At 32.4% G+C, this 16,173-nt stretch overlaps 2 protein-coding genes across 2 annotated transcripts; one reads left to right on the top strand and one right to left on the bottom strand.

The window, feature by feature from the left end:
- The first annotated feature begins 3,101 nt into the window (after positions 1–3,101).
- Positions 3,102–6,647, top strand: LOC114293783 (putative NAD(P)H dehydrogenase (quinone) FQR1-like 2). Its single transcript, XM_028237910.2, has 2 exons — positions 3,102–4,030; positions 6,160–6,647. Exons 1-2 carry the CDS (start codon positions 3,468–3,470, stop codon positions 6,416–6,418), a joined length of 822 nt encoding a protein of 273 aa, XP_028093711.1. The 5' UTR covers positions 3,102–3,467; the 3' UTR covers positions 6,419–6,647.
- Positions 6,648–6,900: 253 nt separating this feature from the next.
- Positions 6,901–11,911, bottom strand: LOC114293784 (NEDD8-conjugating enzyme Ubc12). The gene is made up of 6 exons (XM_028237911.2): positions 11,760–11,911; positions 10,649–10,756; positions 8,627–8,735; positions 7,614–7,692; positions 7,430–7,546; positions 6,901–7,346 (listed from the first exon to the last, which is right to left on the bottom strand). Exons 2-6 carry the CDS (start codon positions 10,749–10,751, stop codon positions 7,209–7,211), a joined length of 546 nt encoding a protein of 181 aa, XP_028093712.2. The 5' UTR covers positions 10,752–10,756; positions 11,760–11,911; the 3' UTR covers positions 6,901–7,208.
- Between the last annotated feature and the right edge of the window lie 4,262 nt (positions 11,912–16,173).

Below are 16,173 nucleotides of genomic sequence, written 5' to 3' on the forward strand. Positions count from 1 at the left end.
ACACTTACTAGTCAATGAGACTGGATTTACTATTTCATCAGACTTGACTTACCACTCATTTGAATCACACTTACTATTCAGACTATCCTTACTACTCTATCAGACTTGACTTACTACTCATTTAAGCCACACTTACTATTCAATGAGATTATACTTACTACTTTATCAAACTTGACTTATCACTCATTTAAACAATACTTACTCAATGAGACTCTACTTACTGCTTTATTAGTCTTGACTTATCAATCATTTAAACTAAATTTAAGACTACATTTACTATTTCATTTATTGTCATTCATTGCCATTAAGTACATAAATAAAAAAAAATCATATTCCATAAAATGTAAAAAATTATAATAAAATTTATAAATTTCATATTTATTTTGTATATATATATATATTTTGTTTACATTCTAGTTTATAAATTTTATATTTATTTTAGAGGTTAGGTACATTTTATTAATGTTTGAATGGTAAGTGTAGTTATGTGGAATAATTACAACTATATCAAGTAGTAAATGTGTTTTGTTGTTGTAATAAATTGAAAAACACTCATTTAAACCATACTTACTATTTTATCAGACTTACTTACCATTCATTTAAACCACATTTACTACTCAATGAGACTCTACTTATTATTTTATCAGACTTGACTTACTACTCATTTAAATAACACTTACTACTCAATGAGACTCTACTTACTACTTTATTAAACTTGACTTATCACTTAAATAACATTTACTACTCAATTAGACTCTACTTACTACTTTATAAAACTTGACTCATCATTTAAACAATACTTATTACTCAATGGGACTCTACTTACTATTTTAGTAGACTTGATTAATTAATTATTTAAACTAAACTTAAGATTGCACTTACTATTTCATCAAACTTGATTTTTTTTTACTACTTAAATCTCATAATTTTTCTTTTAACTAGGTGAAATGTTATTCCAACAGAATATTAAAATTTATAAATTCAAAATATCATGGAAAGTTAATGTAAAAAAAGAGATAGAGACGATAGAGACATAGATTCTTACCTAAGGAGTTCCAAATCAACAACAATCTTATCTTTAAATCTTCAAATATTCAAAAAATTTAAAAATAAACATAAAATTTTGTTCATGGAACCCTCAAATAAATTATAATTTTTTCTATATTTTATTACTTATATTTCTTATTAATTGCATTTATTATTTTCAAGTGTGATAAATGAAAAGGAAATTAGGTTTCATTTATTGCTATTATGTAGATAAATAAATAAAAAATCATATTTCATAAAATGTAATAAATTATAATAAAATGTTTAGAATTCAAATTTATTTTGTTTATTTTTTCCTTAAATTCTATTTTATAAATTTTATATTTAGTTTAGAGATTTTGAAAATTTATTATAACTTAATTTTTTAAGTTTACCTGTTACCTGAATAGCAGGTTAAGTGTATTTTATCAATAATTGAATGGTAAGTATAGTTATTAATAATAGTAAGTATAATCACATCAAATAGTAAGTATACTTAGGCCAAGTTTGGGAAGACTAAAAAAGTGTACTTTTTGTCTTTTTGGACTAAAAAATTGAGGTTGAAAATATGGATGTTTGGGTTAACTTTTTGACTTTTTATTGAAAAATGTGTAATAAAAAATTGTAAAAATTGATTTATAGGAAAAAATTTGAATTGGGAGTTGTGCAGCCGTAATTGTTGACTTTTGGTGAATAGTGTTAATTTTTTAACTTTTTGAGTAACTTTTTTACTTTTTAGCTTTTTTGAAAGTACCCAAACTTGGCCTTAGTTATCGTGGTAAGTTAAAAACTACTTTTTGGTTTCAAAACCATTAAAAAAATTACCTTATTTTTTACGAAACTACCTAAATTTCTTAACCTGGTTTTATTATTATCAATCAATGGTTAGATATAGTTTACTTTTAGATCTAATGGTCCAAAATTATTTATGTATGATACATGAAAACCACCTTCATGTATCATAGAAAAATCCCTCTAACAAAGGGTTGAAGTGTGAATTCCAATTGTTCAGTTTGATTGATTTTTTAAAAGTTAGTTTTTTTTTTTTTTTCGTGTTCTTTTTTTTTTTAAAAATTAATATTTTAAATAAATTATTTATTTTTTAATTGTATATAATTTATATACACTTAGAAAATAAAATATTTATAAAAAAAAAATATTTAAAAATTTCAACGAATATACAAGAATATAAAAATGTATTTTTATTTTTATCTTTTTTATTTGATGAATTTTTTAAAGATTCTTTTTCATATATATTATGTTTTTTAAGTATATTCAAGTTAGATATATCTAAAGAATAAAAATAAAATATTAAAAATTTTGAATAAAAATTTAAAAAATATATATGAAAAATAAAAAATTCTGAAAAGTTGAGTCAATTTTTTGGAGCAAAGTAATTAGTGTGCTTTGTTTCAATTTTTTGAAAATTGAGTTTTTTAATTTTTCGTATTTTTTTTGTTTTTAATTAATATTTTTAAAATTTTAAGCTTTTTTTTTTTTACTTTTTTAGATGTACCTTACTTAAATGTATCTAAAAAGTAAAATATTTATAAAAAAATATTTTTAAAAATTAATAAATACACAAAAATATAAAAAATATATTGAATTTTCTTTTCTTTTTTATATTTTTAGTATTTAGTGAATTTTTTTACAAAAATTATATTTTTTAAGTATATTTATGTTAGGTGTTTCTAAAAATTAAAAAATTACTTAAAATATTTATTAAAAAAATTAGCAAAAATACAAACAATACAAACAATAAGAAAATAAAAAAATTTTAAAAATATTTTTAAAAATAACAATAATACATCCCTCTAAATCAATGAACTTTAATAACATGAAAAGTTAAAAATAAAAATAAAAATCACATGATACAAACATCACCATCACGATAGAACCCACACTTTATTAGAATTATTAGAGCTTAGGACTTTTTTTAAGTGTGCAACTTACACCTTACACTTACGCCTTTCTGTTTACTGTCCTGTTTTATGTTTACACCTTTCATTTACACCTTTTGTACTGATTGCATATGGTGTACAACCTTAAGGGATTGCACACCATAACAGCACTCAGAGCTTAAAACATTTTTGTTCTAAAAAACTGAAAACAAACGTGTGAATAATTCTCTCCTCCAAAGTCTTTGGCCACTATTGACTGCAAGCTTGCATGTGACATTCTCACACACTTGTGTAGTTCTTAAACAGCTCTGGTCAACCTTGTTCTAGACAACAAGTTTTGGAACCCCACTTCAGCACCCCAAATCAGGGTTTTTCAAGACCAATTTTGAGCCCTTCAACCCATTTTCTCATTGGAAGAGAGACCCAAATTGATGTGAATTAAGAGAGCCTCTGTGAAATTCAGTACTATTTTCTTTTATTTTTATTTTTTTGAGACAGATCAAATCATCGAGAATCTTCAAGAAATAGGTGACCTAGTTTATGGGTAAAGGAGGAGGGTGTGTGCCCAGCAAGAAAAGGTCACCTTTGGATGCACCTGATCATGATTTACCACACCCAATAAGGGATAGTTCAGTTCCAATTCAAAATCAAAACCCTAGCTCCAATGCAAAAGCCCCAGTCCAAGATGGGGCTTTGCAATTGCAAGCAGCAGTGAAAAGGACCAAGTTGAGAATATTCATTGTGTTCTATTCAATGTATGGCCATGTGGAATTTTTGGCAAGGAGCATGAAGAAAGGGGTTGATGGAATTGATGGGGCTGAAGGGGTTTTGTACCGGGTCCCGGAAACCCTTTCGCCAGAGGCTTTAGAACAAATGAAAGTGCCACCTAAAGGAGGTGAGATTCCGGTGATATCGGTGGAGGAGTTGGTGGAGGCTGATGGGTTGTTGTTTGGGTTTCCGACGAGGTATGGATGTATGTCTGCCCAAATGAAGGCCTTTTTCGATTCCACTGGGAGGTTGTGGGAGGAGCAGAAGCTTGCTGGGGTGCCTGCCGGGTTCTTTGTGAGTACCGGTACACAAGGAGGTGGCCAAGAGACCACAATGTGAGTCTACTTCAATTTATCAAATTTTATTTTTGATAAATAGATTGGTGATTTAGTGATCAGCATAACTATTCAATTCATCATGTATTAAATTCTTGATGTGTTTGGCTCTGTGACTCTGGATTTTCACAAATTTGATTTCTGTTTTTGTACTGTCAGAATTTCCCTTTTTGTAGTTTTTGTATCACCAAGGTTAGCATAAGTCTAAGAATGCATAACTAAACATCGAATCAGACACAAAAACAAATGGGTGATCCTAGCATTGTTGCCAGGGCTATGTTGTGGTTTGGGAATAGTTTGAAGGATTCATAACTATGATGTATTCCTGATTGCTAATAATTTGAAGATGATCCAAGAACAAGAGTGAAAGAACTAATAAATATGAAGAAAGTAGCAGAATAAACTGTCATTCTCAATGTTCTAAAGATTAGGTATTCCCTAATATAGGAAACACCAAAATTGTTCTGAGCTAATTAATGTGCCAATGGTGTTTGCCTGTTTGGTTGTGGAAAAAAAATGAGGAGATATTTGTGATGGTCTAAATAAATATAGTTTTTAATTTTTTACGAAAAGATGTATAGAAAAGTATAGAGGTGATATGACCCAAAGAAGTGCACTTATAGTCCATGCCAAATAGCCCCTTACAAATATTGTTGATCCATCTTCGAGCAATGTGAGATTATCAAATTCCTATGGGTGTGTTTGGTAACGTTTATGTTTTCAGTTTATATTTACAAAAATTTTATAAACTGGTTTTTGTTTATTTTTAAAACAAACGCGGTTGGTAATTGACAAAATGTTTTAAAAAATTTAAAAATATAAAAAAGAATGAGAAATGGCAAGTGGTGGCGGAAGACAGTGGTGGAAAGTGGTGATGGTGGGTGGGTGGGTGACGGTAGCGGGTGGTTGGTGTGGTGGTGGTGGTGGTAGTGGCAGGTGGTGGCGGGTGGGTGGTGGTGGCGAGTAGGTGACGGGTGGTGGTGGTGGCAGCGGGTGGTGGGTGGTGATGGCAGGTGGGTGGCAGATGGCGAGTGGTGGTGGGTGGTGGCGGGTGGTGGTGGTGGTGGGTGGGTGATGGTGGCGGGTGGTAGGTGGTAGCGAGTGGGTGGTGGTGGTGGTGGTGGCAGGTGGTGGATGGTGGTGGCAGCTGGGTGGTGAGTGGTGGTGGCAAGTAGGTGGCGGGTGGTGGTGGCGGGCGGTGGATGGTAGTGGCAGGTAGATGGCAAGTGGGTGGTGATGGTGGTGGTGGGTGGTGGTAGTGGCGAATGGGTGGCAGGTGGGTGATGGTGGTAGGTGGGTGGTGAATGGTAGTGGCAGGTGGTGGTGGTGGTGGTGGTGGTGGGGGTGGGGGTGGGTGGGGGTAGCGGAAGACGGTTGTGGAAAATGGTGGCGGGTGGTGGCTAGTGTTGGGTGGTAAAAAAAAAAAATTGAAAACTCAAAAGGAAAACACAGTTTTTGTATTTTCATTTTTTGGCCAAATTTATAAACTGAGACCACTGATTTATAAATCAAAAATTTTACCAAACAAGTTTTTATTTGAGTTTTTTAAATTTTTATAAATATAAATAGAAAACTGAAAACGTTACCAAACGGCACCTATGTATTTTGAGAAAGTGATTTAAGTTGGAGTAGGTAATCAAGAATCGCTTTCTCATTCCAATCCATTTGTGGAATTATAGAGGCCTGGAATCACATTCCAATTCCCCAACAAGATTCGTGTCATTTATACTGTGTTTGGTTGAGAGATTTGGGGAGTGATTTAGAAATGGATAGCGAAAAAGTACGTAAAATTAGGTGAAATGTAAGTATATTTTATTCTCATTTCACCTACCTTTTCTCTTTTCCTTTTCAAATTCCCTTTCAAATCCTCCAACCAAACACAACATTAAAGTAAGCTATCACAAGTTGGGCTTTATTTGGCATAGGTTTATGCTTTTTCTTGGATTACAGAAGATATCCCTGGAGTTCCATTTCTAATTGCTGATAGATACATACCTTACAAGTTTGTCCCTTTTTTTTTGGGGGGTTTCTAATGATCATGTTTTTTGTTTTTTTTCTTCTCCTAAATGTTCTCTTGGAGGGAGGTTTCAATGAAAACCCATAATCTGTGCTTGATTTATCTGTTGCAGTTGGACAGCGATCACCCAATTAGCCCACCACGGCATGCTCTATGTTCCAATTGGCTACACCTTTGGAGCTGGAATGTTTAAAATGGACTCCATTAGAGGAGGCTCACCTTATGGTGCGGGAGTTTTCTCTGGGGATGGAACCAGAGAACCAAGCGAAACAGAGCTAGCACTTGCAGAACATCAGGGCAAGTACATGGCTATGATAGTTAAGAGGTTTGCCCCTCATTCACGTGCTCCAAATGATCACGCTGGTAAGTAGCCCCGTCAAACCAGCATTGATAGTCCTCCAAATTAATTTCTTTGCCACTGTAATATATATTCAGTGTATGGTATTCACATATTGGTGTGTCGATAGAGTTAAATTTTTAGCTTGGTTTCCTATTCTCCACATTTTTCCGATTCCGGTTCCATTGTTCAAAAAATTTGTATATGGTGTGCTTGAATGTATTATTCATAATGAAATTGTTGGTTGTGTTCTCTTGTACAAAGCTGCTCATAGTTCCAGTGGTTCAGAAAATTTGCTTATCCAACTTGGTTGTGTTTCTTTTTTAGCTTGGCTTTTTGCAGGGTGTTTTATACAACGGTGCTGCTTTAAAATTTTCCAAAACCCCTCTCTCTCTATCAAATTAGTCCACCAACAAATTAGTCCCCCCCAAAAAAATTGCATATTGAAAATGTTTTCTTAACTTGGTGGTTGCTTTGCTGTTCTGGCAAAGTTATAATACTAGAAGATAATCAAAATTGGCCTGTAAAACCATGCCTAAGGGCATAGAAAAAAAAAATATATATATATATATATATATATATATTAAAAAAAACCACAATCTCCTGCTGTTTCACATATTGAATTCAACAAAAGGGAATACCAGTCAGTCCTATTACAGGTTACACCAGAATACAGAGACACCTTCCAAGTGAGCACACTCGTATGCTTTCCAAGATTTTTAGTTCCCAAACAATACAATACAACACAGAAAAGCAAAGCACTAACCAATTTCCAACTTTTGGAACTTTGATCAATGAATCTTGATGTACAAGTAGAGCTACTACTACATGCACCGGGGGAAGTGGGTCTGCCCTACATAACCACCAGACATTGCCCTTCTCACGTTCGATTCAAACATCTTCGGGTTATCTCTCAATATGGCAGCAGCATCGTGATTGAGGGGATCTTCGCAATTAGGTTGCTGCTCACACAAAAGTGGTCGTATGCACAAATTGTAAAAACAATAAAGTTGGAGGGCCTATTTGCAAAAGAAAATATAGTTACCGTGAAGAGATGATATAGTCCGTAGATTATGGTATTTATATTGAGAACAGGTTTCCAGTCTTCTCGTAGAATGTTAAGGCAAACATTTCCTTCCAAATCGATGTTAGGATGATAAACCTGCAAGCGGGATTACCGTTTAAACTGCAAACTAAATGCATTAACAACAATACGTGCCACTGTTTACCTTAGTCTTGCACTTGACCTTTGGTGGCTCGTGAGGGTACACCGCTGGAACTTGGAAAGTGAATATGAATGTACCACCTCTGTCAGAAGAAACCAATGTTCCTGGTTAAGCAATCAATGTTCCACCCAAATGATAAAAACCAAAATATATTAAAAAGGTGAAAGCAAAAAGTAAACATAGAAGTAGAATAAAAACAAAATTTATGAGTTAACACAGTAACAAGGCAAACTTGGTCACCCAAGGAAAGAATAACGCAGAAGAGTATGTCCAGCATTCAAAGCAAACCCTAAATGATTGAAATTAAGCCTTACTTAAAATTAGATGAGTCAAGCTGAGACCACCACAATTAGACCCATCAATAAACCAGGCCCTAAAATATTTCCTCATTTTTATTGTTTTTTTGATAGGTAATTTAAGGAGACTCGATCATGAGTCTTGTTATTGGGGGAATTGGGGGAATGCAGCGTTAATTGCCCAACTTATCATTTTATCCAGTAAACTTATAACATTCATGTAGCCTATGCCGAATTAATAGAATTCTAGGTTTTGGACAAGAGAAAGAGGAGGTATTAACGTGAAAAATTATATATTATAGTTGGTTACCATCTAAATTTATTACTTGAGACTGCTAATCGCTGGACCCCATACTGCTAATTTAAAACCTGAATTCAAGGAAAATGATTCTATAAACCCTGATTACTCATTCTCAACAACCCTTTAACAGCTGTAATTATGTGCCGTTTTTCCCCTCTACCATGATGAATCACTTGATTTAATGTAGGCATCGCTCTTTCCTTTATATATTTTTCTATTCTTCTAGGTCCAATTATACAGGAATTTCTAACCAATCCAAACCCCATCCCACAATTCACCCTTTTGTTGGATGGGCTCCAACCCAAACGTCTTCATTACCTCCCAAGGTAGGTTGAATTCCTAATGCTTTAATGAAAATTTCGAGGAAGGAGAAGGGGAAAAAAAAGAAAAGAACATGGGATTTGCAGAAGATTACTTACAAGTAGTATCCTTCATCAGGTCGAATGGTGACCTCAAAGTTCATCAAGTCATCCTTGCCACTGGGAAATGCCATGGTACAACTTTTTGGTAGGTTCAATTCACCAATGTCTACAAGATATTACACAGGAATCTCTTGTAGTTAAATCTGCTGACAGAATCATTAGTGATAAGGTAAACTACTTATTTATCATATATTAAAAACTGGTTTTAGCACCACTGCATTCGCATTAGACATTATTTGGCTTTGTCAAAAAAAATTTGTACAACAAACAAATACATGGCAAATGCGTAGAAGTTCTCATCAACACTTTTGGAACAAGAAAAAGCTAGTTCTAAAGATGAATGAAGTTGCTAAAAATTGGATAGCAAACACACAAAGTCTCGGAGCAACAATAATGACCGAATTAAAACCCTATTGAACTTGTGACCACATAAATTTGGTCGATATGACTAGCAAAAATGGCATTGTTTTACAGCTTGCAGCCATAGTAGTCAAATCGTGTTTAATACCATGTATCAAACTCTATACTTTGTTTACATCATGAATCACATCATATAGTTTGTGATTCATTATGATGCACATAATTAATTGAAAATTATAAAATAATAAACAGAGCTAGTCCCTCAATCCTTTTTCTGTCCTTTTTTTAGATGACCCAAAATGGTTGTCTGCTTTAAAAAGTCAACTTTTAAAATATAAATACAATCAAATATTTCTGATTGGGTGACTGAATAGATTTGGAAATTGATACACGTTACTTGAGTGCGAATGCAATAAATGGTTTGACTCTTTAAGAAGTTGGATTTCAAAGGTGGACAAAAAGATAAGGATAAGAGTATGTTAGTCAACAGATGTACGTCTTCATTTACATGACAATGTAAGAGCCAAACATAGTCTCTCAAGATGTAAATACACATTACTTGAGTGCGATTGCAATAAATGCTTGCCTCTTTAAGAAGTTTTTATTTCAAAGGTGGAAAAAAAGATAGGGATAAGAGTATGTTAGTCAACAGATGTAAATCTTCATTTCCATGACAATGAAAGAGCCAAACATAGTCTCTCAAGATGTAACATTGAAAATATGGGCATCAACTAATACACATTCTTGGTATATGAAATTATTTCTATTTCCTTGATCAATCAAAGACAGCTGTACAATACAATAGAGTTTAGTGTCTCTACTGATTACTTAAAAGAAGAAATACAGTTGCAGAAGTTCTGAACATCCAAATTGGGCAGTATGTTTTTTCCCCGATTGTGCAATATGTTACATGCGTTTTACTATGTTCAGATTTAAAGTTCTAACTTTGATATTGAACGATTTGAAAATCCTATAATGTTCAATTTCAAGTCAGCTTTAAAATCTGCACCAAATACAGTAAATCAAGCTCCCAATAACCTGCAAAGGTTGAAGGGTGTACCAAAACAGTATAAATGGTATGTTTTCTCAATTCTTAAAGGAATAAAAGAAGACACACTACATGTCTGCTTTAAACTTTGAAAGATGCTTTGCTACTTTGCAATAAATCTATATTTACTATTATTTTTTCTCAAAAATGCTTACAAAAACAAGGTAAAACATATTGTAAGCATAGTGAGTCTTAGGTATCTTATTGTCTATTGTGAAGCATATCATAAACTTGGGTTACATTACAGAGGTACATATGTAATTATCAGTAAAACCATATCAAATTGTGTATTGCATCATGAATTGTAAGACGCTGACAAATATGCTTGCAACCAATTAGATGGCTCTATCCACACACAGCAATCAGATAGCCAAAAAAAACATGTGAAGAGCGGACTCAAAAAATAATGATAATATCAAGTAGCCATTAGACTAAGACTGTTAAAATAGTAGCCTAATGGCAATCAATCTCTTCATCACAAGCATAGTCCACAATCAGAAATACCTTTATCAAAAGTTTTAAAACACAGAGAGAGACTGAGATAATAGTTCCCAACAACTTCAATAACACTGGATATTGCTAAAATCTTTAATACATATACAATGGTATACCTCTTTGAAGGCGTAATTCCCCAGCACTTTGTTTCTTAACAAGTGTTGGCCCACTGGCGTTTTCAGCCCTCTGCTTTTCCTTCACTTTAAAGAGCTTAATCATATTTCCTACGTTAAAATATCAAATATAAGGAGCTTATTCAAAAAATGAAAAAAAAAAAAAAGAAGCCATCAAATATAAGAAAAATATATGCAACAAATTCAATTTAAAACAAATTTTGAGTAAAATACGGAGGGAAGAATATAAAAGTCATTGATTGATTGACACAATTCTCCAATATTCTTGCAAAAAGAAGCCACATCCAAGACGAGATCATGGAAAATCATAAAGTGGTCAAACAAATGTTGATAATCTAAGAGAACTTAGAACCAGTGAATCAAATCTCTAGATGGTATGTCGCTTCACAACAAAATTCATCCTATAACATCTGGTAACCACAAAATTTACACAATTGCATAATTGCATTGTGTCATGATCTAGAACCAAGTTTGACTCAAAAGCAACACCATACCTCATTACTAAACTTTGGATACTAATCTTAAAATGCAAGCTCCCATAGAGAATGTTAAGCTCTTTGTGATATTCACGTCTTTCATAATGAGTGAGAATATTTTACAGAGCAACAACATGAAAGTAGTTAAAAAATCCAAGTACTCCATTTCAGCCTTTACCAAAGAAAATGCACTTTAAACTCTGGATACTAATCCTACGCTTGCTTGCCCTTGTTTACTTGCAGGGTTATAATAACACAACAAAATAAAAACAAACAAAAGATGACCCTGCTCTTGAAATCATCCAAAGTAGCAAACTTGAGAAATCTAGCCATATTTATAACATCTATAAATACCCACAAATCTCAAATCCATGGGTGTATATGATTATAAGCATTCTAAAGATATTGACTAATTCATGAAAACATGGTAGTTAAAAACAAACATAAAAAGCAATTTTGGCATAGAATCGTAACCACAAAACCCTCAATTATACACGCACAAAAAAATCACAATTTTCAGATTGATCATTCAGAACCACAACAAATTACAAGTTGGAATAGAAAATTACGAAAAAATAAATATGATTGAAGAACATGAGATAGAGATGGAAACTTACCTGCTTGCAACAATCAACGGAGATACAGAAAGATATTATTAGGGAAAGAGGGTAGAGCTACAGATTTTTGTACGTATATATATACTGTATAGAGAGAGAGAAAGAGAGGAATCTGAAAGCGTGTTGGGGTATTATTGGAGAGGAAGGATCCTCTAGAGTAATTTTTTCCTAAAGTTTCCTAAAGTGTTACATTGTATGGTTGAGATTTACTGGCAAGTCACATCAATTTTTCTGATGTGACTTGCCAATAAATCTCAACCATACACTGTAGCACTTTAGGAAACTTTAGGAAAATTTCACTCTAGAGGATCTTTGGTGATTATTGGAGTACTAGTGTATGCCGTGCCTGAACGGTGTAAATAAAAATAATAAAAATAAGGGAACAAAAAAGAGAAAATAAATAAATAAATAAATAGGGAAGAAAATAAAAAATAAAAAAATAGGGAAAATAAAAGGAGTAAGGTGAGATCACGGGATAATTTATAGGATCATGGGAGGATAGGTGAGAAAAAGAAAAAGTAAACAAAAAAAGTAGGAAAATAAGATACATCACAGCCGTTATTTTATAATTTAAACAGATCTGAGCCGTCTAAAATATGCTAGTATGACAAATTCAAAAGTCATCATGTTTCATTATATAGATTTTATAAAGGCCATATATTTTTTAAAAAAATGGTGAGTGAATTTTTTAATTTTTTTTCTAATACAAGATTTATTTGTATAGTTGAATGTATGAATCAGTTGTATCTTTTATCTTTGTAATTATGTTTTTACTCTTTAATTTTTTGATATTCTTACTATATTTTATTTATGGGTAAATTACATTAACCTTTCCAAAATTTAATAAAAATATAATTAGTCTCGTTAATATAATTATATATACATATATATATATATATATATATATATTATGTTTTAGTGCATATAACATTCAGATTCTTTTTATTTTTTTTGTTAGTTATATGAATGAGAGAAAAAAATATAATCATCTTTTTTTATTAAAATATATATTTATTTTTATTTACTTCAATGTTTGCCAATGATTTACTTTATTTTCGATTGCTGGCTTTAACCATATTATAAGTAAAGTTAATGTAATTATATCAAAAATTATAAAATTAATTATATGTTTTCAAATATCAAAAGAATTTATTCTTTTATTTTTTGGCTTTTGGAGTCCATGGTTATGAACCACAGCAGCCAAATTTGGGCTCGTTCGCTTCCGAGAAAGGGCATAAAAAGCCTTCTGATTTTCTCCAATCTGCGTACCATTCTACCATTCGTACATGGTTTTTCATTTGAAAAATATTACTTACAATCTTTTCCGTTTAGGAATAATTATCCGTAAGTCAATAGAACTTATTTAATTATTAGTTTCATGTTTATTTATTTTTTAATTTTTTTTTTTTTTTGTAACTTGTGTGTTCCTTATTTTGATAATGAATTCTTTTTAACATTTTTTAGATAATCATATTGATAAATTTATCAAAATAATAAATGTTTGAGATATTTTAACTGTTTGCATTACAATATAATATTTGAAAGATAAATAGTTGAATTGTAAATTTATTTTTTTTTAAATTACAATGCCAAGTTTAGCACTAAAAATTAGAATAAAAGGTTCTCAAAAAAAAAAAATTGAGTATGAGGAGTTGTTTGGCATCTTACTTTAACACATCTTTTTTTTTTTTTTCGTATTTTATTTAAGCCACATCGTTCCTTATTTGAGGCCCCTTTTGGGAAGTGGATTATAATCTACTTCTCAGATTATAACTCACTTCATCTCTCACAAAAAAATTGTTTATAAGCAGTTTTTAACCAAAAAGTTATTATAACTATCTTCTCAAAATATCCCTGAATCACATCACTTCTCTATTATATTATAGATCTTTTCGCATACTTATTTAGATCATTTCAACCTCTAAGAGAATCTCCAATGGTGCATCAATTTTTTTTTACCAAATCTGAATTAAAGGTTCCTTTGATATCAAGTGTTTCAATGGAAGATTTTGGAGTTTTATCAAATCATTGGTCGATCGGGCCGACGACCGGCCAATGTAATTTATTTACAAATTTTTGCCTTCAGGTGGTCAGTTGGGGGTGCGACCGGGATGACATCCGAATGAATGTCTGGCAACAGTAATGAATAGTGATTTGATGAAAAACACATTGGTCCTCAGTTTGATTAAAAAAAAATGAAAACCTTCGATTTGATACCCTATTTGATGAAACCGTTAAAACAGGAAAATAAGCAATTTTGTTTCAAATTCAAATTTGATAAAATGTTTGAATAACCATTGAAGATGGTCTAAGCCTTTGTTTGGGATGTGAGTTGGCTTTTTGGATTTTTAACTTTTTGATTATTTTAGCCTGAGGCTAAAAAGTTTCGTTTGGGATAGACTTTTTGGTTTTTTTAACTTTTGTGAGAGCAAAAATAAAATAATTATAGTTTAGATGTGATATTTTGTCTTATTGGGCTAAAAAATAACTCCAACCGAATCCAAACCTTTATGCCAAACGAAGCCTATAGCGATCCCGATTTTCTCTCATTTGGTTGTTGTATGTACCTTGTTTCCATCCTTCAATTCCTTATATTTGAGTTTTAGGATGTATTGGGCAGGTTTATAACAGGTTAGTTGTGATTGGGAACAAATGGTTGCTGTCCAGATTTTTGTGTCTGGTGGCTCGAGCGAGAAGTCTTGCGCTTGAGCTTGCGTCTGCGTCTGCGTCTGGTTCTGGACCTGAGAGTTGCATTTCTTGGCTCGAGCAAGCTGTATGTTTTGGGCTTCTTCGCCCAAGCGAGCTTTTCTTCGCTCGAGCGTGCTTATGGGTTGCAGACTTGAAACTTTGAATTGTTGGCTCGAGCAAGGCTTTCTGCGCTCGAGTGAGGGTTCTTTATGTCTGGTCGCTCGAGCGAGCCTCGAATATATCAGTTCGCAACAGCTTCTTCTTCTTCAATTTTCTTCATCTCCTTTTGGTTCAAACCCTAGAACGGTTGCTCCCTCTCTCTCTACACATACCTTCTCTCTAGGGTTTCATCTACTTTTAGAGTGTTTCTACCCTAATCTCTTTGTAAGAAAGATAGAGGGTCGCGAGGGCTTCATTTTGGATCCAAAAAAGTGTTGATTTGGAGCATCTTTGGGTTTCTTCATCTTTCCCTTTAGGCTTCAAACTATGAGGTAGGGATAAATACTCATATTTATGATCTTTGACCTAAACTTGTAGTCATTTTGATTTAATGTTGTAGTTGGAAAAGTTTGGGAGTTAGGGTTTCAAACTTTAAAAATGTGTAAAGAGGGGTTTTTGTCCCATTGAACTATATGTGTGTATTTGAGCCTTAAAATGAAGTTATTGAGGTCTATTGATGATATTTGGACATTTGGGTCAATATTAAGAAAAATTGAAAAATACCTTAGTTAGGATTGATTGGATCATTTGTGAAATTAATGGCATTTATTATGAGATAATGAAATTGGTTTGGAAATAATGAATGGTGGAGTTGGATTGGTTAATCACTCACCTTTAAACTTTTTGATAATTTATCTGTTGACGCATTTATTATCTGTTTAGAAATAATTGATTTGGGTTATCGGTGGAGGATAGTCTTGATTGTTGTAGACATTGCATGATGATTAGGTGAATTAAAACTAATCAATTGGATATGTCATTGAATATGACGGATGGAATAACACATTGAATATGTGTTTTGCTTGATCATTGTATATGATAAGTGTTTAAATACATTGTATATGTATATTGTTTGGGAGGAGATAGGGGATGTACTCCATGGTTTGAGAGGGGATAGGGGATGAACTCTCAAACCTGTTTGGGAGGAGATAGGGGATGGACTCCATTAATACAGTAAATATGTGTATTAAGTGAAGTATTGGAAGTGTTTTAATATGAGTTGCAGTCTCATGTGAATTGTGAAGTACGGAAGTGTTTTAATATGCGTTATATTCTCATTGAATTATTTGGCCAGGTTCTGAGCCATGTTTATGAATTGAATTGGTTAAGTAAAGAAAAGTGGAATGAAACATAGATATATTGTCATGAAATTGGAATATATTATAAATTGGTTTATATGAGTTAAACATTTATCAAATGCTAATGTTTTAGTTATTACTCATATTATGTTTAACATATCTCTATTGGGTATTGGCTCACCCTATATGGGACATCATTTTCAGGTTCATGTGACATGCCATCTCCAAGGACATAGCTTGGAAGGTTTTGGGAGTTGAAGACTCTTTTGGTTATTTTGTTGATTTTTGGTTATTACATGTATATCAAGCCAAGGGCTTATTTGTGTAAAGAGTTAGAACTCTATTTTTGTTGAACCCAAGTGTTGACTTGGAAAGTTGTAAGCCTATAGGGCATTTATTTTTGTTGTCAACATGTAATATCTCTTGTA

Source organism: Camellia sinensis, chromosome 2 (assembly GCF_055761805.1).
Source record: "Camellia sinensis isolate YWXY chromosome 2, ASM5576180v1, whole genome shotgun sequence".
Taxonomy (NCBI): domain Eukaryota; kingdom Viridiplantae; phylum Streptophyta; class Magnoliopsida; order Ericales; family Theaceae; genus Camellia; species Camellia sinensis.

Bases quoted from the DNA above. Each gene is read 5' to 3' on its own strand.
- LOC114293783 (XM_028237910.2), top strand. From the start codon at position 3,468: ATGGGTAAAGGAGGAGGGTGTGTGCCCAGCAAGAAAAGGTCACCTTTG. The intron at 4,031-6,159 runs GTGAGTCTACTT...TATCTGTTGCAG, and splicing joins GGTGGCCAAGAGACCACAAT to TTGGACAGCGATCACCCAAT.
- LOC114293784 (XM_028237911.2), bottom strand. From the start codon at position 10,751: ATGATTAAGCTCTTTAAAGTGAAGGAAAAGCAGAGGGCTGAAAACGCC. The intron at 8,736-10,648 runs GTATACCATTGT...AATATCTTGTAG, and splicing joins GGAATTACGCCTTCAAAGAG to ACATTGGTGAATTGAACCTA. The intron at 7,693-8,626 runs GTAAGTAATCTT...TTCTTCTGACAG, and splicing joins CCTGATGAAGGATACTACTT to AGGTGGTACATTCATATTCA.